Source organism: Leptodactylus fuscus, chromosome 4 (genome assembly GCF_031893055.1).
Source record: "Leptodactylus fuscus isolate aLepFus1 chromosome 4, aLepFus1.hap2, whole genome shotgun sequence".
NCBI classification, from domain to species: Eukaryota; Metazoa; Chordata; class Amphibia; order Anura; family Leptodactylidae; genus Leptodactylus; species Leptodactylus fuscus.
In genome coordinates, this window is record NC_134268.1 from 27,065,247 (window position 1) to 27,090,949 (window position 25,703).

A 25,703-nucleotide genomic window follows, 5' to 3' on the forward strand; every position below is an offset into this window, starting at 1 on the left:
AAGACACAGGTGTGTCAATGGTATACTTACTGTAGCAAAAGAATAAATATGCACCACAATAAGTGCAACGTGCCCAAAATAATCAATAAACAAAAAATAGATAGGTAGGTAAACTATCAAGGGACGTTTAAAACCAAAAACTTTATAAATATATCCTAAAAGTGTATCTGTTATAAAAGATGCCTAGAAAACACACAAAAGGGGATCCTAAATTGTCAGTAATCCCTAGATCTCTATACTAGCAGAATAGGGAAATGATAGTCTGGTGACGCCTCCCAACATGGGTACAACCTGACTATACAGGGTCAAGATGGATGTGACTCACCAGATTAGTTGTCCTGTTAATTAGGTTACTATACTTGTCAACCCTAGTATGTGTTATTCCACATGACCCTACTGTATCATCTCATTAATTGAGAGGCTAACCTGTAATAATAACGAAGGTAAGAGACCTAACTGATAGCATATACAGATTGCTTGCTGCAGTCTCCTACTCCCCCAGGAATAATTGACCTGCTAGAACAGTGGTTCTTAACTGGGGTTCGATTGAACCCTAGGCCCTATGCACGGTTCATTTTGTGTACCAGTAAAAAAAAAACCATATACCTATGTCTTGAATTTGGAAATCACTAAAGAAGGGTTCAGTGAATGTGCATATGAAACTGGTGGGTTCGGTACCTCAAACAATATATCGCATCCCATTATAGTCTATGGGAAAAACATGGTTCAAGACCAGACACATTTTTGGGGGTTTTGTATCTACGGTTTTGAGGGCTGTAATATTTTTATCATTTGCATTATTCAACTAATTTCTGCATCTTTTTTTGGTGACAAATAGGGCTTTATTTTTTTTGCTGTTTTTATTTTTGCATGTCTTTTAATTTTTCCTTTTTTGCCACAACGTGAGGCCCTGACCTTAAAATAGATTTTCCTCTCCGTTACAGTAATTTGTATTTTGTATGTTGTCATCGGAAATGGGGCTATAACCCTTAATAAGAGCATTTTATTGAAGAATTATTTTATTGTTTTAAGTATGTAATTTACATTTTTTTCACTTTTCTATTCATTTTTTTTCTTTTATTTTATTTTTTACATTGTGTCCCCATAAGGTCATAACAAATCTTTGGGGACATCTGATCACTATTTCTTTTGTGGGGGAGTCTGATTTCTCCTGTAACAGGCAGGTACATTTAGCCCCAGTTACAGGAGGAATACAGCCTCCTGCCCATAACTATAGAGCTGAAATGGGTCCTGTAGGATCCAGCAGCTCTTACAGACAGACTTCATCCATCACCAATTTAATGTCCACCCTTCATTCATCCCTAGTTTAATGTCCCCCTTCATCTGTATCCAGTTTAATTGCCCCCTACATTTGCCCTCATTTTAATGTCCCCCTTTATCTGCCCCCATTTTAATTGCCCTCTTCATCTTCCACCAGACCAATGTCCTCTGCGGACACAGATGAGCTGAAAATGGAACACAGGATCCACAATCCAAGACGGTTGGGAGGTATGGTAACTAGAGATGAGCGAGTAGTATTCGATCAAGTAGGTATTCGATCGGATACTACGGTATTCGAAATACTCGCACTCGGTCGAATACCACGTGGTAAACGCAGTAAAAATTTGATTCCCCTCTCACCTTCCCATGTGCTTTTTTTTTTTACACCAATAACTATGCAGGGGAGGTGGGACAGGAACTAGGACAATGTAGGCATTGAAAATTGTCATTGTGGACTTGGTGACTCCAATTGTTCGAATTTTGGTTTTTCTGAAACGAGCATGTTTTTCCCATAGACTATAATGGGATGCGATATTCGATCAAATAGTCAAATATTGAGGTTCTACTTGAATCGAATTTTGAATATTTCACCACTCGCTCATCTCTAATGGTAATCTGTCTCAGGCACTCCTTCATGTGTAGGAGCAGGGAAGTGGCCACTTGTGATTTATGTGATGCATATCAGGCTTCTGCTCATAGAATACCTAGTCTATGCAGCTGTGTCTCACTTAACCCTTCAGTACTACCATGGTGTCTATCATACACTTTCCAATTTTGTTTAATTTAATAATTTAGTTTAATTTAATAATCCTGCAGAGTCATATGGTATTAGCTTAATTTCAGATGGGGTTTTTTGGACCGAAACCTGAGGCGGAGGCCGCCTCAGTGTCCGGTCCAAAAGCCGGGTATCCGTGACTGAGCCGCACACTCCGCTCCGGATTAGGCCCAATGAATGGGCCTAGTCCGGAGGAGGGTATGTTTTCAGGCTGAATCGCGAGGCAAAACAACCTGAAGAATGAGCACCTCGCTTCAGAACAAGGCGGCTCCCGGAAAATACTCTTGAGCAACTTCCATTGATTTCAATGGGAGCTGTCTTTTTGTTCAGGATTTTGAGGCGGCTACGACCTCAAAATTCTGACCAAAATACTCCTGACCAAAATACTCCTGACCAAAACTTACCCATAAAGAAAATTCAAAATCTACAAATCCTGGAGCAACTTTATTAAGATTGACGTATCATCTGCACCTGGGCCCTCTCCAAACCCTGCACTGCCCATATTTGCAGAATATGGCTGGTAAGATGAAGATCAGGTTTCTGGCTAATTTTTCTGATGCGCCAAATTAGGGGCCGTTCACACAGCTCCTCTTCATTTTCCAGCTGTCAGCTCCCTGCGGCGGAATGTCCATTCAGCCCAGTGGAATTCCATTGCGACTTTCCGCCAGCAGGGAGTCTCGAACAGGACAGTTATTTTTTTCAGCGTCCTGCTGTGATCTCTGCCTCCCTTTAAAAACAATAGGGGGCAGAATCTGGTCGAAATCTGTTGCTGATTTGGGGGCGCCAAATACCTATAGGTTGGACTTAATGGACTGATGAATTCATCCAACCTTATCTACTACCGTATGTAACTATATCTTTTAATTGATACCACAGACCATATACTGCCATGTGCTGTAAATTAATCCAATTACCTTTCTTGTAGGGTCACCGGACTCATTGAAGTACAGATCATAATTACCATATCCCTTGATATAGAACTTGTAATAATCTGTTTCTGGAGGCACAAAGAAAGCAGAAAGCCGAGCGACAAAGGCATTGGGCTCTGAAGGCCAAGATACAGATCCACCATCATACCAAGAAGACCCAGCATAGCCTGTGGAGTTCTCATTCAAGTTTAGAGCATAGTCCGGATACATACTAATGTTCCACCGCTCCATCTTTAGTCCTCGGTTTCCTGAAAGTGAAGTATAAGATTACTTACAGTTGTTATTGTAGCTAAGAAAACTCATTTCCATATACCGTATTACAAAATTCTGTGCATTAAGGGAGGGGGCCCTCTGTTCTCGGGCAGTGGAGAGCAGTATCACCTCTCAGTCTGTCTTCTCTGACATTATCCCTTTCACTGCCAATCACGTAGCTCTACGTCCTCCCAGAGCGTCACTTGCCTAGCCGAGGACGTAGCTGCTACGTCCTTACTTCTAATGCCCATATCTCAGGACTCGTTTGGTCTATGAAGATAATTTTAGATTCATTTTAAAGATGATAATCTCATCTTTAAAATGATACCAAGTTCTTCACGTTAACCTTTACTGTGCCAAAGCGATTCACTGTTGAAAACGCTATTGGGGATTTAGATCTAATTGAAGATCTCAATTCCCGACAGCGTTTTTAACAGCAATTCGCTAAAAGTCTGAAAGGGTTATTATGAAGATCTTGGTGTCATTTTAAAGATGAGATTCTCATCTTTAGAATGTATCTAAAATTATCTTCATATGCCAAATGAGTCCTGAGAAACAGGACTTTAAAGTGTCCCCCCCCTCCTGTCTCGGGAAGCATTAGTTAAACAGGAAGGCGGGAGGAGTAGCAGCTGCAGCGTGCACAGAGACACAGACAGAGAAGCATTGGGGTTTAGCGACCCACATTATGGCCTCCTCAGACTACATAGTTGTTATAATTGTTATACTCCCCTTTGTTCACCTCACCTGAGCATACTCTGCAGGCCTCTGGCTGACATCACCTGCTCCAGGGTCACTGCTGAGCCTTGTAAGTGAGCCTCAACAGTCACAATGACGTCATGACTTTGTTCACTAACATCAGTGACGGAGTCACAGGATGACCTGTCCATCTTTAGTTGTGCAATGGTAGTCAACAACACCAAAAAGAAAACAATTGCGGTGAAATTCACCATGTAACCCTAGCCTTATGGTTTCTTCTGTCAGGTGGGCAGTCCCTGGCTGTTTGCTCTAGCCCAAGACCACCGTCCCGTTCATTATAGAATAAAATATAAAGTTACCACTCTCATCCACAAGGCTCTCCATAATGCTGCACCTCCCTACATTTCCTCCCTCACCTCTGTCTACCGCCCAACCCGTGCTCTCCGCTCACTCAATGACCTAACACTTACATCCTCTATTATCAGAACCTCCCATGCTCGTATACAAGACTTCTCCCGAGCTGCACCACTTCTCTGGAATGCTCTACCCCGGACAATCAGATTAACTCCCAATTTCTAGTTTCAAATGCAAACTAAAGACGCATCTTTTCAGACAAGCCTATCACAAATTGTAACGTAAACCCTTAACCCTCCTCTGTCCCCGCTCCCACATTTCCCCACATGATATGATGTCATCTCATGCTAACTTTATAGGTCCAAGCTCCATCCACATGTTAAAGGACACGACTGTTGACGGCTCATAAAGTCTTATGTTTGTGTAATGACAGTCACCTCTATTATAAAAGTGTCTGACCTCTGCATAAGCAATGCCGCCCCTGTTACCTCTTGTGTCACCCCCTCTACCTCATAGATTGTAAGCTCTTGCGAGCAGGGCCCTCAGTCCCATTGTGTGAAGTGACTTTCTTTGTAATGTATCTTTCTGTCTGTATTCAAACCCTACAAATTGTACAGCACTGCGGAATATGTTGGCACTATATAAATAAAATGTATTATTATTATTATTATTATTATTGAAAACATAAGTGTGCTGAATCTATCAGAAATGATTCCTCAGAGATGATAGGGACTTTAGAAAAAAATTCCAACTGCACCGGAATCAGCGGAACAGTATTGAAAAATGCAAAGACTTTTCGAAAGTGGAGGTGAATTATTGGCCATAAAATGACTGAATGGTAAATCAGTAAATGCATAAAATAATATGTTATATATACCTGGGAATAGAGAGGGCAGAACAGGCGGCCGTGACGGAGTCTTACAAGTTATTGTTGTATCTGTTAATTCAAGAACTTGGCATTCCTGACCTGTAATACAATGTAATTAAACAAGAGAATAAGTAATATCCATTCAACCTAACAATGGTTGAGATATAGTTTTGTTTCTACAGCTCCTATGCAAACCTATTGGTCTCCATAGTTACAGACTACAATCAACTTTGTGTGGTCAGATCCTACAGTGATACCCTCAGTGTCCCAGGGGACACATGAAATGTATATAACTGCAGAAGCAACCTGCACAGAGTGTATTTGCAGACACACTGGTCTGCCTGGGTGCTATATACACAAAAGATCAAGACAATCTTTAAAGTTTCTTTGTTCTTTAGATCCATTACGACACTGAAATGGAATTGGATGAGGGGTGGGTGGAAAAATCCTTTCAATTATTTTTTACTTTCACTTACTCATCAGTTCTATAAAGTATACTTCATTTATTGCTACCTGAAGTACCCTTGAATCTAGTAAAGCTAGTACAGTTTTATTAAGACACAATAGTCACTCACCTCCTATACGGACTCTAGCGGGAGCGTCTGTTTGATCAAAGTACCGTCCAGATATTGTGATTATTGTACCGCCTACTATACTTCCAGCAGAGGGAAAAATCCCAGTAATCTCTAGAAAAGGAACAGCATGCAAGACATGAATATAATGGCATCATCTGTGCTCCCATATTGTTGTTATTATTGTGGTCTAAGTTACCCAAAGTAAGCTAAAAGAATATCCATTTGGTAGATTTTGTGTGGTACATGTTAGCATACATTTTTTTGCACAATATAGATGTTAGGGAATAGCCAGATGATAATTCCCCAGAAGCTGCTGGTGAACCCTGGAGGAAGGGGCACAAGGGACAGTGAGCCCTAAGCTGAAGCCCCCCGCTTTCCCTTCCTATTGCCAGACCCTATCCTAGGTAATAGGCGACAACCACGAGGACAGTCCCTCCCTGAATACGTGAAACACAAAACGCAGACAAGACGAACAACAACAAAGGGAGGTCAGGTAGCCAGGGTTCGGTAACAGGAGAGCGATGCAGTGCCAAATCAGAGTCCAAAGGAATAATCAGTAGGGAAGCCAGAGGTCAAGGATTAGAATACAAGTAAATACACAGCAAGAGATACCAGAAAGCAAGAGGCAATAACCGACACCAGTGTGACTGTGAGCCAAGACTAAATAGGGGAGGAAGAACCCGCCCTGAACCTGATAGGAAGGAAAGCTGTCAATCACAGGCAAGACAAAATCAAACCACTGAATGGACAGAGACAACATTGGCAGAAGACGGGTGTGGTGCAAATGCAATCACAGAACTAGAGCTGAGTTCACACAGTGCGACTAAAAACTTTAAGCAGATTATCAAACTGCACATGCCTCCTGCGCCGTGTGAGATTTTGAGCGCCGTATACGCTCTCATTGATTTCAATGGGAGTTAGTCTCGTATACGTCGCGTTATTTTGCGGCCGTGATTTTGCAAAATCACGGCCGCAAAATAACGCGGCATATACGAGACTAACTCCCATTGAAATCAATGGGAACGTATACGGCGCTCAAAATCTCACACGGCGTATACGTGCCAGGTCACACGGCACATTACTCCGTGTGAATGCACCCTTAAGGCTGCTAGAGCAGATGATTTGTGCGGGGTTCTGGTGTCACACCCCAACAGATTCCATACTGATGACCTATCCAGTAAATAGTCATTTGTTTACAGCATGGTAATAGTAATAGTAATCTGTTTACAGCATGGTAGTGGTTCTCGTGAATAGGAGCAATGAATCAGAATAAAAATTTGATTTCGGCCCATACACCCCCTTTAACTGCTTAACACCTTTATGATTACTTATGCTAGAAAACTGGTGAAAGTTAAACCTGGAATCTACTCCAGATCCTTGCAACATGAATTGCTGCAGCTGCCATTTTTGGACCACCAGGCAACTTTCTTGAAAAGGCGGGTGATGAGAATGCTGGAGGCGGGGCCAGATTTATTATAAGAAGCTGGTGTAAATGGTGCCTTAAATTTAAACCAGCTACTAGCTGACATAGATTTCACACATAGCTTGGCAGAGGATGTGCGTCATCTATGAAGTGACACGCACCTCTTCATAAATAAGGGCACAGGGCATATGAAACTGGTTTTCAAAATACCAGTCTTCATAAATCTCACCCTATGAGTTCTGTGCATCCAACAGAGATTTTTTTTTTGCTGTATTTGATTCATGTAACAAAAAAGCCAAGCATGAACAGTGCTTACACCCACGTTCACACAGCCAGCATTTAGTCAGTAATTTACATCAGTATTTGTAAGCAAAAACCTGAAGTGGAACATTCACAGAAAAATTATAATGGATCTCCTCCATATGTCAGTGTATACAGCAGTAGGAAGAAGTCTAAGAGCTTTCCTTTATATTTTCTATTCCTTTTCAAGCCACACTCGATTTTGGCTAGAAAAAAAAAAAAAAAAAACCACAGCAAAATCGGCAACAAAAAAAAGATACGTTTCCGCAACGTCGGGTGTTAGCCTGAAGTTGGTAAAATAGTGATGGTTAACTCCCGGCTCCACATTAACCAGTCTTGAGTGTGGTGGACCTCCTACTTTGAGGAGGGTTTTTAAACTATTCCCTGCCTGCCACGTATCTATACGTCCTCCCAGGGTTTATGATTTTGGATTCATCTTAAAGATGAGAGTCTCATCTTTAAAATGATACCAAGATCTTAATGATAACCTTTACAGATCCTGAGCGTTTTTAACAGCGATTTGCTCTGAATCTGTAAAGGTTATCATGAAGATCTTGGTATCATTTTAAAATGAATCCAAAATCATCTACATAAACCTAACCAATCCTGGAATGTAGGGCTCCTACTCTGCCTCCTACCATAGCTCTTAAAATGCTACCTGAGGAAGAGGGGGGGAGCAGCCCTGAATACTGCACAGAGATGATAAATCATCATTGTCTGTGCATAACCTGTATGTGATTCTGGGGGAAGAAGGGTAGCATGGACTTCTGTCCATGTTATCTCCTCTTCTATCAATCAGAGAGCATAATATACCTTTGCCCTCTAATTGTCACATAGAGGGATAAAGTAATACTCCTCTGATCCTTATTAGAGCGGTATTTTTATATAATACCTCTCTGAACATAACCAGGAAGTTCATTGGAGCTGTCACCCAGACGTTTACCATTGTCCAGGTCGCAGTGCCAAAATCGTTGCACCAAACACTTACCCATCACATACACAAAGTCATCAAGAGTTTACATTTCACCCTGTCCATATCTGATCTCTATAGAGTAATATCCATTACATGCTAAAATAATAGTAATAATGACTAGCACTGGAGATGATCATATAAGTTACTAACATTTATATAGGGGGATAGAAAATTATATTTTTATATAAACTTCTATTTAACTTTCATGCACAAAATTGGCTCATTTCTGTGATTTTGGCATTTCTTTAACACCCGCCCCTGTAAATATATACATGTGTGGTATGTATGAACCCCTTATATATTGCACTTTTTTGGAAAGTACATTTTGTTTGCAGGCAGGGATTGCTTAAGCCAGCACTTTAGTGGCAAATTAGAATTTTTGTGCAATTTATACTTGTAATTTCTGGTTGCTGTAAAGTTGCATGAAGGTGTTCATGTATATGAATAATAAGCTGTGTTTTTAGATATTGTATGATATTGCCCTAGAATTGCTCAGGGAACTCCCACCTAGCTAGTCTTAAGTTGGTGCAAGTCTGTGCAGACATTAGTTGGCAGAGTGCTGCCTTAGGGAGCCTTCACACGGAGTAAACGTGCATGTATTTTTGCAAAATACACGTTTAAAAATAAGAGTCCCATTGACTTCAATGATATTTTTTACACGTGTAAAAATAAGCCTGTAAAAATACGCCTATAAAATGTCATTGAAGTCAATGGGAGTCTTATTTTTACACGTGTATTTTTACACATGTATTTTGCAAAAATACATGCACGTTCACTCCGTGTGAAGGCTCCCTTAGGGCTCGTTCACACAGAGTAAACGCGCCACGCATTGTGGCGCGTTTACGGCGCGTGTACGCCGCGTTTTTTTACGGTGCGCGATTACGGCGCATTAACGCCGCATCAACGCGGCGTTAACACAGCGTAATCGTGCACCGTAAAAAAACGCGGCGTACACGCGCCGTAAACGCGCCACAATGCGCGGCGCATTTACTCCGTGTGAACGAGCCCTTAGTTAGGCAGGCTGCTACTTGTGGTACTCCACAGCAGGTGCTGTCTAGTGGTGAAGTAACCACTAAAACTTTATAATTTATTTTAGGCGGCTGCTTGGTCCTGCTGTGGCAGTTTCTCTGAGAAGTAGAAGCAGTCAGTTGGTGGAATAGCCCGGCAGTGAAGTTAACTGTCGGGCCTTCTTCACACCAGTGTGCCTTGCAGTTCAGAGCACAGTGGGCTCCGCAGGATATTTGTTTATTTTAGTTTTTTTAATATATCCTGCCGACTATAACACCTCTGCACATGTTAAACTCTTATTTTTAGGAGGTTTGGTGCATATAATTTTTTGTTTTTTTTTCCCCCTCTATTAGCAACTAATATACCGTATATACTCAAGTATAAGCCGACCCGAGTATAATATAATTTTACCACAAAAAACTGGGCAAACTTATTGACTCGAGTATAAGCCGAGGGGGGAAATGTAGCAGCTACTGGAAAATTTCAAAAATGTTAATGTTTTTTGGGTGCAGTAGATGCTGGGAAACGGGAATGGGAGGGGGTGTTTTGGTTGTCTGTCTGCCCCTTCCCTGAGCTTGAGGACTGTTTTTTTTTTTCCCCAAGTGGAATATAGGGGATCTGCAGTGCTCCTATTAACCCCTTCCCGACGGAACAGGAGCACTGCAGACCGGGCACTGTCAGACACAGGATACCTAATGTGTTTGTGTTTCACAGTCATTTTCTACTTTTATATGTATTCTGGGGAAAGGAGGGATTTACAACTTTTATCTTATTTTATTTTTTTATTACATTTTTTTAAAGCTTCATTGTTTTTTTCACTATTATATGGGAGATTCTATACACTACTATTGTGGCTGGTCATAGACACATAGACAACCCCCCCCCCCCCCCCCCCCCCCCCGTTCCCCCAAAGGAAATTTTTTTTTTTTCTTTGCCTGACTCGAGTATAAGCCGAGGGGGGCTTTTTCAGCACAAAAACTGTGCTTAAAAATTCAGCTTATACTCGAGTATATACACATGTATTTGCTTTTTTTTTTTTTTTTTTTTATAAAACATTCACTTTTAATGAAAGTTGCATGAAGTTGCCTGTTTATATACAGTACCAAGTGGCATTCTGACAAAGCTGCAAGAAAATATATAGGAATGGGGGGGGGGGGGGGTTTAGCATGATTTTTAATGTTGCAATTTAGGTTTTTGTCCATCTCAAAACAGTGAAAATTGCTCTGGCTACAGGAGGTGCAAAATGTCCGGTGACCCTTGGCAGTGAAAATATTAAGCTACCCCCTGACATGCCTGAATGCTGGGACTGTTTCTGATTTTTTTACTGTCCCGGCAATCTTGGAACAGTTGTCAAGTACATGAAAGTGACCTAATGTATATATAAATCCGTATTTGTTACCTGCGTACGTCTGGTACATGGCAATTTTATTCAGGGAAGACACAAAATACGTGGCCAAGTCTGGTAAACTCCTGGAACAGAAGAAGCAGCCATAGTTATATTACATTACTTAGTATGGCGGAGCTTGAATGAGGACAAAATGGCGTCTGAACCCAGCGGTGTAAATGTACCGTACATACAGGATGAAGCAGACAACTGAGCAGTTACCCATAGCAAACAATCAGGCCGCAGCGTTTGTTTTCCGGAAGGAAAGAAAGAAGACTGCTCCATTTTTCCTCAGCACTTTTTGCTAAGGAACTTCATGAGGGACTTTTAGCCAATAAAAATGGAGAAATTGCCATTTAGGTGAAAAGTAGTAAAGTCATAGTGAGGGGCCTGATGAGGGACACGTCTAACACCTCATTTATCAAAACTGTCTTTGTTGCCCATGGCATCCATTTATTTTTTAAGCGGTAATACATGGCGGTTATTACCGCAGCACTTTGGACAGACAGTTTGCAGAGGTTTCCTCTGCTGACTTTCTGCTTCCATTACACCTATAAGAAAACCGCCAGCATTTCCGTAGGTATAATTGACATGCTGCGGTTTTCGAAGCCGCAACGGTTTTGGAAATCGGCACATGTTTGCAACACGTAATTTACCGCATTGAATCCCATCCACTTTGCTGTGACTGTAAAATGCCACTGCAGTGTTTATGGCACATGAGGCTCTGACATAAATCTGCCCCAGGGTGCCACATTTGTGTGCAAATCTGTCAGCTTCCATTTGGCTAGTCTTGTCCATTGCCATGTCCATATTTGCTATGAATGGGCCTCAGGCTATAGAGAAGGAGCCCCACACGACGAGGGGAGGATCAGGAACGGAAGGGGTTAACGCTGAGCGGGAAAATGCAGGGTCAGTCTGGTCAGTAGCAGCAGCGTCCCACCCGCCCCTTTTGTTGGTGGGTTACAGGTGGTGCGTTGCGGGGGTGTTTATGGGTGAAAGGCCTATGTGTTGCTTTGTAGGATCTCACCTCAGGTATGATGATCCGGTCATGGAGTTTTTTGGTTTCGCCATGGTCCCTTGTGGGGGTTCAGACTCCAGGTCTTGGAGGTTGAACAGTTACTCGAGGTGGGGTTTATGCCTGTGTAATGGTCGGGGGGAGCCTCTCGCCCTTTCAGGGAGTTATTGCCTTTTATTAAGGTTGGACGTTTGTGGGTGGAACTGTGATACCTGTTTACTACTTGGTTGTTCTTTAAATAAATCGGCCTGACCGGCCAGTTTTAAGTCCAGCAAGTGTCCTAGTCTTTATTTAAGGGGTCAGAAGGATTGGGGGGGGGGGGTATCTAATTGGGGTTTACAAGGTAGGAAGGACCTATATTCCTCCTCCCCGTGTCATGTGATGTTAGTTTAAGGCCCCATTTAGCTAACCACAGCTAAAAGCTGCTGAGGAAAAAACTCTGCAAAAACACATTGCATTTTTTTTTCTACTACAATTATATTATTGTATGTACTTACCGTCCATAATTACTGTCCAGGATAAAACTGATATTGAGATGTCCTATGGGAAAATAACCAAATGAAATTAAGAAGACCCATATTTGGTAAACTATCATATCGCTAGAAGTTTTCTCATTCCTTATGCCACCGATTATTTTTATCCCAAGTACAGAGAGGCTGTTTATAGCTGTTTTAGGCCGGGGCACCAAGGTCCAGAAACGCTGCAATTTGCCCAGAGCGGAAATGCCACAGGAAAAATTGCAGCATTATACAGTAACTGCAAAGTGGATGGGATTCATGTGAATCTCATTCCCACTATGTGGTAAAAACCCCAGCGCAGACATGCCGCGATCTCCAAAACCATCACAGCTTCGGAAATCGCAGTATGTCAATTATATCTATGGAAACTGTATCAGAAATTCCGGAGGAAATTTCCACAAACTTTCTGTTTAAAGTGCTGTGGGAAGAACCGCGATGCATTGCTGCCGCAGTTTTTCCCACAGCGCTAAAGTGCTGCGTATCATCCCGTGGGGCCTTAGCTTTAAAGTGCAGGGTATTTAACAAAAAATAATGCCTTTTTCTTATGTTTTTATTCAATGTGCAGAATCAGTGGCGTAACTAGGAATGGCGGGGCCCCGTGGCGAACTTTTGACATGCCCCCCCCAGACCGACCTCGACCGACCCCCTCCTCCGCACTCTATTATGTCCCTTAGTAAGCCCTGCACACAGTATTATGTCCATTAGTGGCCCCTGCACACAGTATTATGTCCCATAGTGGCCCCTTAACACAGTATTATCCCCCATAGTGGCCCCTGCACACAGTATTATACCCAATAGCGGCCCCTGCACACAGTATTATGTCCCCATAATGGCCCCTGCACACAGTATTATGTCCCATAGTGGCCCCTGCACACAGTATTATGTCCCTTAGTGGCCCCTGCACACAGTATTATGTCCCTTAGTGGCCCCTGCACACAGTATTATGTCCCTTAGTGGCCCCTGCACACAGTATTATACCCAATAGTGGCCCCTGAAGACAGTATTATGTCCCCATAGTGGCCCCTGCACACAGTATTATGTCCCTTAGTGGCCCCTGCACACAGTATTATGTCCCTTAGTGGCCCCTGCACACAGTATTATACCCAATAGTGGCCCCTGCACACAGTATTATGTCCCCATAGTGGCCCCTGCACACAGTATTATGTCCAGGATCAGCAAGTAAATAGGGCCCGTAACGGCCAATTAAAAAAAAAAAAAAAAACATGCAGCGGTAGCGGCTGTCACCAGGCCCCCTAATGGCCCGGGCCCTGTGGCAGCTGCCTCCGCTGCCTCTATGGTAGTTACGCCCCTGTGCAGAATCATTCTCTTCTCAGGGGGTACATGCCATGGCTGTATGCCCCCCCACACACACAAAGTTGAACACCAACATATGACCGCGAGCACTGTGGAGCCCATATATCACATGTTGGCACTTCGGGCTATATCACATGTGCGGTACTGAAAGGTGAAAGACATTATATTACATGTAGGGGCATTGATGGATGCATTACACAACTGAGACTCCAAATGAAGCCTTATTTTGTTAACATTTATAAGTGATCACAACTTTGGGGGTTCTCTGTTGGGACTTTTTCTCACTAGGCGGTACTTCATTTGGAAAGGTTGATATTTAATGGTTGGACTGTAACGTGGTCTCCCAAAATGGTGCCCCATGTGGCATAAATACTGCAGTTTGCCCGCAGCATTTTGTTTTCTGTACTATACATGTGCAGTACAAAAAAAAAAAAAACTGTGTTAACCCAATGAGGAAAGTGATTGTGTCCTGACAAAAAACAGACTGCGCCGGAATCTACATGAGAATGTCCACCTTACCGACATATGTCCCTGTATTGTAACAGATCATGGAGCCTGTGTCACTGTATGTACTGTCCAGCCGCAACCCGTACCTAAGAATGGAGATTAGATTAGATTACTGCACAGTTTGTAATATATAAATTGAATGCAAAATATTTTTAAAGAGGACCTTTCACCACCTCCTCAGTAGATGCCGCATCACTATTTCCAGCACAGTTAGAATTTTTTCTCTAGCCCTTCCAGTTCCTGAGCAACCACTTCTATCTGTTTCAGCACTGAATATGCTATTAAGGCTTTCTGCTGTCAGGTGGGCTGGCGTAGACAGACAGAGACTGGACCCTGACAGTAATGAACTTAGTTCCAGTACCCAATTTGCTAATTATCAGAAATGATTGCTCAGGAACAGAAAAGGCTAGAAAAAGAATTCCAACTGTACTGGAATCAGTGGAGAGGAGCCTGCTTGGCTGCATCTCCGGAGTAGTTGAGCTGAGCGCACAGCCCGATGTAGCAGTGCTGGCCGATGTAGCAGTGTCCGATGTAGCAGTCCGATGCAGCAGAGCTGGATCTGTTACACACTCAGCTCTGCTGCATCGGATTGCTACATCGGGCACTGCTACATCGGTAGAGCTGAGTGTGTAGCAGGTTCAGCTCTGCTTCATCTCGGCATAGGAATGCATTGACCAGCGTTGATTGGCCGAATGCCGTACTAACCCTGCCTGTAGATCCGTCCCTGTCTCACAGTCACATAGTTCACAGTCCCAAATTAGTCGAATGTTAAATCCACCATTCATGTGTATTGGAGGTCACCTGATTTAGCCAGCCAATTCCTTTTTCCGATTTTTTTTCAATGCCTCCGTTTTCGTAGTTACTGTCCCACCTCCCCTGCGCAGTTATTGGTGCAAAAAACGCGCCAGGAAAAGGTGGGAGGGGATACAAATTTTTTCTGCGTTTGCCTGGTGGTATTCGATTGTAATCGAATACCTCGAACGGCCTGATATTCGATCAAATATGTATTTGATCAAACGGTGTTCGCTCATCTCTAGTGTCTATACACTGAAAACATCATGCAATAAATTACTGACAATAAGTGGAAAAATAGAAAAAAAAATTTGATTTTGGATTGAAAATTTTTATAGCAATTGTTTCTTACAAGAAATGTTGTTACCCTTCACTTACGGAGTATCAGAGTTAGGTACAAGCAGGTTACACGGCATTCCTCCAGCGTAAACCCTTTGAAATGTGACATAAATCAGAGTTAGAAATCCAGTAAAGTAAAAAAAAAAAAAATTAAAAAAAAAAACGTCAGGCATTTCTACTTTTGTTTTCTCATGCTTTCTGTGAATTTCTTTAAACAGGGTTTTCTCATTTCTCTTGTCTATATCTTACCTCCATTTTCTGGTTTCAGTATTATAGATAGCACATGGTAAGTAGCGGGGCCAGCATCAGCACCCGGCAAACCCGGGCAAGTACCGGGACCCCAAGCTGACTGCGTTTTTTCTTTCAACCTGCTTCATAACCTCCCGTTGGAGCTCAGCTCTGATGGGAGGTTTTAACCCCTTTAATGCCGCGGTCAAACATGACCACAACATCCAAGGGGTTCTGCCCTGTTGCTAGTACAATCCCCCATGAGATTGGGGGTTGCCGGTATCTGTAATCTGCAGCCCGGGGTCTGACCAGTGAGCCCTGGCTGCCTGGAGCCGACCATTACCTGTTTGATCCTGCTGGGACCTCAGGAAGTCAGCATATGTGTCTGCATAAGCTGATTTCCTCTATAGACTTCAAGACATGTCCAGTCTTTGTCTTGCAGCCTATAGTACTGATCAGTACATCGCTGGTACAAGTGTCCTAAAGGGACACATGGAAAAATTTTAAAAGGTGAAAAAAAAAAGCATATCAAAAAATTATTAGTTATAAAGCCCCCAAAATTCCCTTTTTCTCTAGAAAATTACCGTATTTTTCGGACTATAAGACGCACTTTTTCTCCCCCAAATTTGGGGGGAAAAGAAGGGTGCATCTTATAGGCCGAATGTGGCGCCTGGCATCCGCTGTAATAGAGAGGCGGAAGCCGGCAAGTGATAGACGCCATTACAGGTGCCGGGGCCTGCGACATCGCTGCCCTGCCCTACATGAAGCCAGCAGCGGGAGGAGTGATGCTGCTATTCCGCTCCTCCGTCCCCCCGCCGCTGGCTTCATGCAGGGCAGGGCAACGATGTCTCAGGCCCCGGCGTCTATCCCTCCCCGGCATCCGCCTCTCTAGTACAGCGGATGCCGGGTCAGTATCCATGGCCCCTTCTCCCCCGGGGCCGGTCCCCACCAGCCCCGTACCTGTAAAGTTGCAGGCCGGCTCCTGCGTGGTGATATCGCAGGAGCCGACCTGTTCGGGTGACAGCCGGGAGCCTAATGAGGCTCCCCGGTCTGTCACTGCTGTATTAGTATTGCGGCTGGTCTCTATGACCAGCCGTAATATTAATAGACAGAATGTCCCATAGACGGCAATACAGTTGTATTGCTGTCTATGGGACTTGCGATCAAGTGACCGCAGGTTCAAGCCCCGGGGGGGGGAATAAAATAGTAAAAAAAAAAAAAAAAAGCTTTAAAAATATATAATAAAAATATGAAATAAATAAAAGTTCTAAATCACCTCCTGTCCCTAGAATTTATATATAAAAGTAGAAAATCATATATCATAAACCACCGGGTTTTTTTTTTCAATACAAGGTGATCTAAGCAATAGATACAGTTAGGGCCAGAAATATTTGGACAGTGACACAATTTTCGCGAGTTGGGCTCTGCATGCCACCACATTGGTTTTGAAATGAAACCTCTACAACAGAATTCAAGTGCAGATTGTAACGTTTAATTTGAAGGGTTGAACAAAAATATCTGATAGAAAATGTAGGAATTGTACACATTTCTTTACAAACACTCCACATTTTAGGAGCTCAAAAGTAATTGGACAAATAAACATAACTAGAGATGAGCGAACAGTGTTCTATCGAACTCATGTTCGATCGGATATTAGGCTGTTCGGCATGTTCGAATCGAATCGAACACCGCGTGGTAAAGTGCGCCATTACTTGATTCCCCTCCCACCTTCCCTGGCGCCTTTTTTGCTCCAATAACAGCGCAGGGTAGGTGGGACAGGAACTACGACACCGGTGACGTTGAAAAAAGTAGGCAAAACCCATTGGCTGCCGAAAACATGTGACCTCTAATTTAAAAGAACAGCGCCGCCCAGCTTCGCGTCATTCTGAGCTTGCAATTCACCGAGGACGGAGGTTTCCGTCCAGTTAGCTAGGGGTTAGATTCTGGGTAGGCAGGGACAGGCTAGGATAGGAAGGAGAAGACAACCAACAGCTCTTATAAGAGCTAAATTCCAGGGAGAAGCTTGTCAGTGTAACGTGGCACTGACGGGCTCAATCGCCGCAACCCAGCTTTCCCAGGATCCTGAATGGAATACACTGTCAGTGTATTCCCGTATACCCGATATATACCCCCGATACCCGTTCCAACGGTGTGCCCCCCCACCTTCACCCCAGAAATACCCTGCAAGTCCCCTAGCAATAGAATTGGGGCTATATACACCCACTATTTTTGCTACTGCCATATAGTGCCATTGTCTCACTGGGAATTCAAAGAATATATTGGGCTTACATATAACTTCAATTCCAGGGAGAAGCTTGTCAGTGTAACGTGGCACTGACGGGCTCAATCGCCGCAACCCAGCTTTCCCAGGATCCTGAATGGAACACACTGACAGTGTATTCCCGTATACCCCATATATACACCCCAAATCCCCGTTCCAACGGTGTGCCCCCCCACCTTCACCTCAGAAATACCCTGCAAGTCCCCTAGCAATAGAATTGGGGCTATATACACCCACAATTTTTGCTACTGGTATACAGTGCCATTGTCTGACTGGGAATTCAAAGAATATATGGGGGTTATGTGCACCCACAATTTTTAATACTGGTATATAGTGCCATTGTCTGACTGGGAATTCAAAGAATATATGGGGGTTACGTGCACCCACAATTTTTAATACTGGTATACAGTGCCATTGTTTGACTGGGAATTCAAAGAATATATGGGGGTTACGTGCACCCACAATTTTTAATACTGCTATACAGTTCCTTTGTCTCACTGGGAATTCAAAGAATATATGGGGGTTATGTGCACCCACAATTTTTAATACTGGTATACAGTGCCATTGTCTGACTGGGAATTCAAAGAATATATGGGGGTTACGTGCACCCACAATTTTTAATACTGCTATACAGTTCCTTTGTCTCACTGGGAATTCAAAGAATATATGGGGGTTATGTGCACCCACAATTTTTAATACTGGTATACAGTGCCATTGTCTGACTGGGAATTCAAAGAATATATGGGGGTTATGTGCACCCACAATTTTTAATACTGGTATACAGTGCCATTGTCTGACTGGGAATTCAAAGAATATATGGGGGTTACGTGCACCCACAATTTTTAATACTGGTATACAGTGCCATTGTCTGACTGGGAATTCAAAGAATATATGGGGGTTATGTGCACCCACAATTTTTAATACTGGTATACAGTGCCATTGTTTGACTGGGAATTCAAAGAATATATGGGGGTTACGTGCACCCACAATTTTTAATACTGCTATACAGTGCCATTGTCTGACTGGGAATTCAAAGAATATATGGGGGTTATGTGCACCCACAATTTTTAATACTGGTATACAGTGCCATTGTTTGACTGGGAATTCAAAGAATATATGGGGGTTACGTGCACCCACAATTTTTAATACTGGTATACAGTGCCATTGTCTGACTGGGAATTCAAAGAATATATGGGGGTTATGTGCACCCACAATTTTTAATACTGGTATACAGTGCCATTGTCTGACTGGGAATTCAAAGAATATATGGGGGTTATGTGCACCCACAATTTTTAATACTGGTATATAGTGCCATTGTTTGACTGGGAATTCAAAGAATATATGGGGGTTACGTGCACCCACAATTTTTAATACTGGTATACAGTGCCATTGTCTGACTGGGAATTCAAAGAATATATGGGGGTTATGTGCACCCACAATTTTTAATACTGGTATACAGTGCCATTGTTTGACTGGGAATTCAAAGAATATATGGGGGTTACGTGCACCCACAATTTTTAATACTGCTATACAGTGCCATTGTCTGACTGGGAATTCAAAGAATATATGGGGGTTATGTGCACCCACAATTTTTAATACTGGTATACAGTGCCATTGTTTGACTGGGAATTCAAAGAATATATGGGGGTTACGTGCACCCACAATTTTTAATACTGCTATACAGTTCCTTTGTCTCACTGGGAATTCAAAGAATATATGGGGGTTATGTGCACCCACAATTTTTAATACTGGTATACAGTGCCATTGTTTGACTGGGAATTCAAAGAATATATGGGGGTTACGTGCACCCACAATTTTTAATACTGCTATACAGTTCCTTTGTCTCACTGGGAATTCAAAGAATATATGGGGGTTATGTGCACCCACAATTTTTAATACTGGTATACAGTGCCATTGTTTGACTGGGAATTCAAAGAATATATGGGGGTTACGTGCACCCACAATTTTTAATACTGCTATACAGTTCCTTTGTCTCACTGGGAATTCAAAGAATATATGGGGGTTATGTGCACCCACAATTTTTAATACTGGTATACAGTGCCATTGTCTGACTGGGAATTCAAAGAATATATGGGAGTTATGTGCACCCACAATTTTTAATACTGGTATACAGTGCCATTGTCTCACTGGGAATTCCACAAATAATTTGGGGATTCATTCACCCTACATCTCAGGCTCTTGCCATATTCACCCAGGTTGTCAGTGCTGCACCAGCTCGTTCCCAGACAGCTCGGCCCGAAAAACGCGTTACCTATATAGAGGATTTGGACAATGAAGACAACATGTTCTAAATCTAATGTCTGCACCTTCTCCAGAATTAAAATAAAGGCAGCGTTTAACTTTCAAATAGCACTGCACAAAGGAAGAGCTTATCAGCTTGTCTCATGACATGCTACTGAAAAGTTTCATTTGTGTATCTTAATGTAAATATAGTTGTATAAGCTTTTTGGGTTTTAGGCACTGCCAAGTTATTTATTACCACCCACTCCCTTATAATGATGATGACGCCAAAGTCACTGTGGGTGTTCAGAGCTCACAGCTTTGGGTGACATTTGTCTTGCTCTCTGTCGGTACCAGCTGTCTTTTTGGATACCGTAAAGTTATGTTGACTTTATTAACAGCTATAGAAGCTTTAGCCAGGTTGTGACGGTGTGTAACCCTAACAACACTAAGTGGGATACACATTAATAGTCAGTCTATGTACGCTAAACGTATCACTGAAGTAATTTTTTTTCCCTCTCCCCTAATATAAGAAAGGAACAGACATTAGACCTAGACCGGGGTTCGAGGCTTGAAAAAATCCAGTATTATTTGTTCTTCATGATGTGAAATATGTGTTGAAAAGCAACCCAAGATGAAGTCAGCCATGTGTGCCAGTGTGTTACTTGGCATGCCTTTGCTGGCCCCAACTGTAAGGGTCACTCTCCATTTCCTCCATTTTCCACTCCCCTTCACACCATTTGTGGTGAAGCAATGGGATGCACTGAAGTGCACCCTCTAGCCTCGTGTGGGATAGGGACATCAGATGCCACTCCAACCCCCTCGTCTTCCTCCGCCAGCCAACGGTGCGAAGATGAGAGGAGTGTGCTCTGAATGTTTTCTGCCTAGCAGAGGCTAGTTCTCACTTACGAAAATGGCCCCACTTTGACCTGTATATCAGGCACAATGGTGTAGGTTTCAAAGAAACATGGCACCAACAAGTTGGAAAACGTGGGCCATGCGTGGACCGTGTTTGAGTCTGGCAAGCTCCAGATCTGCTACCAGGTTCCAGCCATTATCACAGGCGCAAAAATGCCAGGCCCCAGGTGTAGCAGGGAAAAAAAAATGCCATCTCAGCCAGGATGGCATCCCTGACCTCGGAGGCACTGTGCTGTCTGTCCCCCAAGCTGATGAGCTTCAGCACCGCCTGCTGACGTCTCCCCACACCAGTGTTTTAGCGTTTGCCGCTAGTAGCTGTGGTGGAGGTTGCAGCGTCGTAGGGTTTCAGTCTACTCCTGCCATGAATTTTGGCCTGGGAGAGGAGATAGGCCACCCCAGTTTGCACCCGGGGAACAGACTCCACCACATTCACCCTGCCTGTCATTAAAGATAAGCACTGCAGCATCCCTGACCACAGGCGCTTGTCCAAGTGTCGGTGGTCAAGTGGACCTTGCAGCAAAGCGCGGAACTAAGGGCCCACCTGATGTTGAGTGACACGTGCTGGTGCAAGGCGGGGACGCCACACCGGGAGAAGTTGAGACGGCTAGGGACAGCATAGTGAGGTGCCACAGTTGCCATCAGGTCCGGGAAGGCGGGAGTTTCAACAAGCCGGAACGCCAACCTCTCCTGGGCCAGCAGTTTAGCGATGTTGGCGTTCTAGGCTTGCGTGGGTGGGTGGTTAGCGGTGTATTTCTGCCGGCGCTCCAATGTCTGAGAGATGGTGGGTTGTTGTAAAGAAGCGCCTGATGGTGCCTTTGATGGTGCAGGAGAAGGAGATAAGACAGAAACAGGGGAGGATGAGGGAGAAGTCAACAAAGTGGCGGAGGCAGATGAAGTGATGTCCTGGCTCGTCCTCTGGAGTGCATCGCCAGCACTGTGAGCAGAGGCAGTGGCATGAACGGCGGGCGACGTTTGTCCTGCCGTTGCTGCCTGCCACTGATTCCATTGCTTGGATTCCAAATGACGGTGCATTGAAGTGGTGGACAGGTTGCTCTTCTCAGGGCCCCTACTCGATTTCGAGAGGCAAATTGTGTAGACGACACTATATCTGTCCTCGGCGCATTCCTTGAAAAAACTCTACACCTTCAAGAAACGTGCCCTCGATGGGGGAGTTTTTCTGGGCTGGGTACAAAAGGGAACATCTTCGGACATTCCGGGTCTGGCCTGGCTTCGGCAAAGCAGCTGACCTCTGCCTCTGGACATGTCTCTGCCTCTAGCTACCCTTTTTGGTGCTGCACCTGCCTCAACATCCACACTACTTTCCCAGCTTGACATCTGCCTTGTCCAGGTGGGGTCGGTGTCCTCGTCGTCCACCACCTCCTCTTCCAACTCCTGTCTCGCCTCCTCCTCCTGCACAATGCGCATGTCAACTGGCTGCCCTGACAGCAACTGCGTCTCATCGTCGTCGATGAGGGTGGGTTGCTGGTCATCCGCCACCAAATCGACCGGAGATGGAATGGAGGAGACTCTAGTGTTTGAGCATCTGGACACAGATACTCGTCTGTTAGGTCCGTGGAATCGCGAAATGGAGGGGCAGGTTGCGGTACAGTCAAAGGAAGGGAGAACAGCTCTGGGGAGCAGGGACAGTTGGGGTTATTGTTCTGAGAAGATTGGGAATTTTGGGTGGAAGGAGGACAAGACTGTTGGGTAAGAGGAGGTAGAGGCTGACTGGCTGGTGGACAATGTGCTTTAAGCGTTATCCGACAGCCATTGCAAGACCTGTTCCTGGTTCTCGGGCCTACTAATCTTTGTACCATTCAGCCTAGTTAATGTGGAACTTTTGTGCAAAGCGCAGAACTTAGGGCCCGCCTGATGTTAAGGGACACACGCTGGTACAAGGCTCAACTCACCCTAAGTGCCAAAAACACTGCTGGTGCAAGGCTCTACTCATGCCAAGGGCCTCAATCTCTGCTGGTAGCTCAGCTTAAGGTCATGTAACTTTGTTTGGAAGGGCTCATGTTAAGGGCTAGAAAAGTGAATTTTGGAAGGTCTTACCACATCACACACACACACACACACACACACACACACACACACACACACACACACACTCACTCAAAATGACAGTTAAGGGTGAGGGCTTTTGGAATTCCCATTGCCTATTCCATTTGTGGTTGTCATGGGGAACGTGATTTAAAGGGGTGGTTGTTACTGTTTGTTGAGCTTAAATTGGGGTTTGTGTCCATCCATTTGGGGAGTAAAGAAGGTTTCCAGGTATTTTCCCACTTTGATAGAGGTTTTTTTGAATGTGGAAAGTGTGTAGTTGTTAGGCAGTGATGTTGGGGTAATAGAGGGTCTTTGGTGTGTTAGATGCCCCCAGGCATGCTTCCCCTGCTGTCCCAGTGTCATTCCAGAGGTGTTGGCATCATTTCCTGGGGTGTCATAGTGGACTTGGTGACCCTCCAGACACGGATTTGGGTTTCCCCCTTAACGAGTATCTGTTCCCCATAGACTATAATGGGGTTCGAAACCCGTTCGAACACACGAACATTGAGCGGCTGTTCGAATCGAATTTCGAACCTCGAACATTTTAGTGTTCGCTCATCTCTAAACATAACCCAAACAAAATATTTTTATTTTCAATATTTTGTTGCGAATCTTTTGGAGGCAATCACTGCCTTAAGTCTGGAACCCATGGACATCACCAAACGCTGGGTTTCCTCCTTCTTAATGCTTTGCCAGGCCTTTACAGCCGCAGCCTTCAGGTCTTGCTTGTTTGTGGGTCTTTCCGCCTTAAGTCTGGATTTGAGCAAGTGAAATGCATGCTCAATTGGGTTAAGATCTGGTGATTGACTTGGCCATTGCAGAATGTTCCACTTTTTTGCACTCATGAACTCCTGGGTAGCTTTGGCTGTAAGCTTGGGGTCATTGTCCATCTGTACTATGAAGCGCCGTCCAATCAACTTGGCAGCATTTGGCTGAATCTGGGCTGAAAGTATATCCCGGTACACTTCAGAATTCATCCGGCTACTCTTGTCTGCTGTTATGTCATCAATAAACACAAGTGACCCAGTTCCATTGAAAGCCATGCATGCCCATGCCATCACGTTGCCTCCACCATGTTTTACAGAGGATGTGGTGTGCCTTGGATCATGTGCCGTTCCCTTTCTTCTCCAAACTTTTTTCTTCCCATAATTCTGGTACAGGTTGATCTTTGTCTCATCTGTCCATAGAATACTTTTCCAGAACTGAGCTGGCTTCTTGAGGTGTTTTTCAGCAAATTTAACTCTGGCCTGTCTATTTTTGGAATTGATGAATGGTTTGCATCTAGATGTGAACCCTTTGTATTTACTTTCATGGAGTCTTCTCTTTACTGTTGACTTACAGACAGATACACCTACTTCACTGAGAGTGTTCTGGACTTCAGTTGATGTTGTGAACGGGTTCTTCTTGACCAAAGAAAGTATGCGGCGATCATCCACCACTGTTGTCATCCGTGGACGCCCAGGCCTTTTTGAGTTCCCAAGCTCACCAGTCAATTCCTTTTTTCTTAGAATGTACCGGACTGTTGATTTTGCTACTCCAAGCATGTCTGCTATCTCTCTGATGGATTTTTTCTTTTTTTTCAGCCTCAGGATGTTCTACTTCACCTCAATTGAGAGTTTCTTTGACCGCATGTTGTCTGGTCACAGCAACAGCTTCCAAATGCAAAACCACACACCTGGAATCAACCCCAGACCTTTTAACTACTTCATTGATTACAGGTTTACGAGGGAGACGCCTTCAGAGTTAATTGCAGCCCTTAGAGTCCATTGTCCAATTACTTTTGGTCCCTTGAAAAAGAGGAGGCTATGCATTACAGAGCTATGATTCCTAAACCCTTTCTCCAATTTGGATGTGGAAACTCTCATATTGCAGCTGGGAGTGTGCACTTTCAGCCCATATTATATATATAATTGTATTTCTGAACATGTTTTAGTAAACAGCTAAAATAACAAAACTTGTGTTACTGTCCAAATATTTCTGGCCCTAACTGTATTTCCCAAAATGGTATAACTAAAAAGTACTTCTGGCCCCGCAAAAAAAAAAACACTCTATGCGTCCCCGTACAGCTGCAGGGTCACCTGTCAATGTGGCCTTGCAGCTGTTGCAAAACTACAACTCCCATATATTAAATATTTTACCAGTTTTTGCTTCAAAATTTTTTTTCCCTATTTTCCTCCTCTAAAACCTAGGTGCGTCTTATAGTCCAGTGCGTCTTATAGTCCGAAAAATACGGTAGTTATATAAAAAACCTAAAAAAATATAAACTGTATTTAATGTACGCGGTGAACGTCTGAAAAAAAAAAACAAAACAAAAAAAACCCGGAAAAATATAGTCAAAAGTAATGATTTTTTTTGCCTTCTCACCTTACAAAATATGTTATGAAAAGTGATCAAAAAGTCTTGTGCACCCCACAACAGTACCAATAAAAAGCACAGGTTGTCCTGCAAAAAATAAGCCTTCAACCAACTCTCAGAAGATGGCAGAATAAAGGTAGCATGGATACTTATCCTGTATGAGGAAACATTTAAAAAGTAAAACGCAATGCCAGAATTGATTTTTTTTTTTTTTTTTTAATCCAGCAAGAAAGAGTTAATAAAATGTATTCAATAAGTTGTAGGCACCCAAAAATGGTATCATTGCGAAATCTATCTGCGGGGCTGGGGTGATATATTGGGTTTTACTGAC

The 25,703-nt window shown here is 43.5% G+C and overlaps 1 protein-coding gene across 1 annotated transcript in view; it reads right to left on the minus strand.

Annotated features, from left to right (window-relative positions):
• The window catches only part of LOC142200096 (fibrocystin-L-like), a 207,602-nt gene that overhangs the window by 160,578 nt on the left and 21,321 nt on the right, over window positions 1–25,703 (minus strand). Inside the window, exons 8-14 of the mRNA XM_075270160.1 lie at window positions 15,343–15,396; window positions 14,185–14,258; window positions 12,331–12,373; window positions 10,834–10,904; window positions 5,731–5,841; window positions 5,165–5,254; window positions 2,971–3,233 (exon numbers count right to left, since the gene is read on the minus strand). Of these exons, the coding sequence (XP_075126261.1) occupies window positions 2,971–3,233; window positions 5,165–5,254; window positions 5,731–5,841; window positions 10,834–10,904; window positions 12,331–12,373; window positions 14,185–14,258; window positions 15,343–15,396 (706 nt within the window). The remainder of the gene's footprint in view (window positions 1–2,970; window positions 3,234–5,164; window positions 5,255–5,730; window positions 5,842–10,833; window positions 10,905–12,330; window positions 12,374–14,184; window positions 14,259–15,342; window positions 15,397–25,703) is intronic.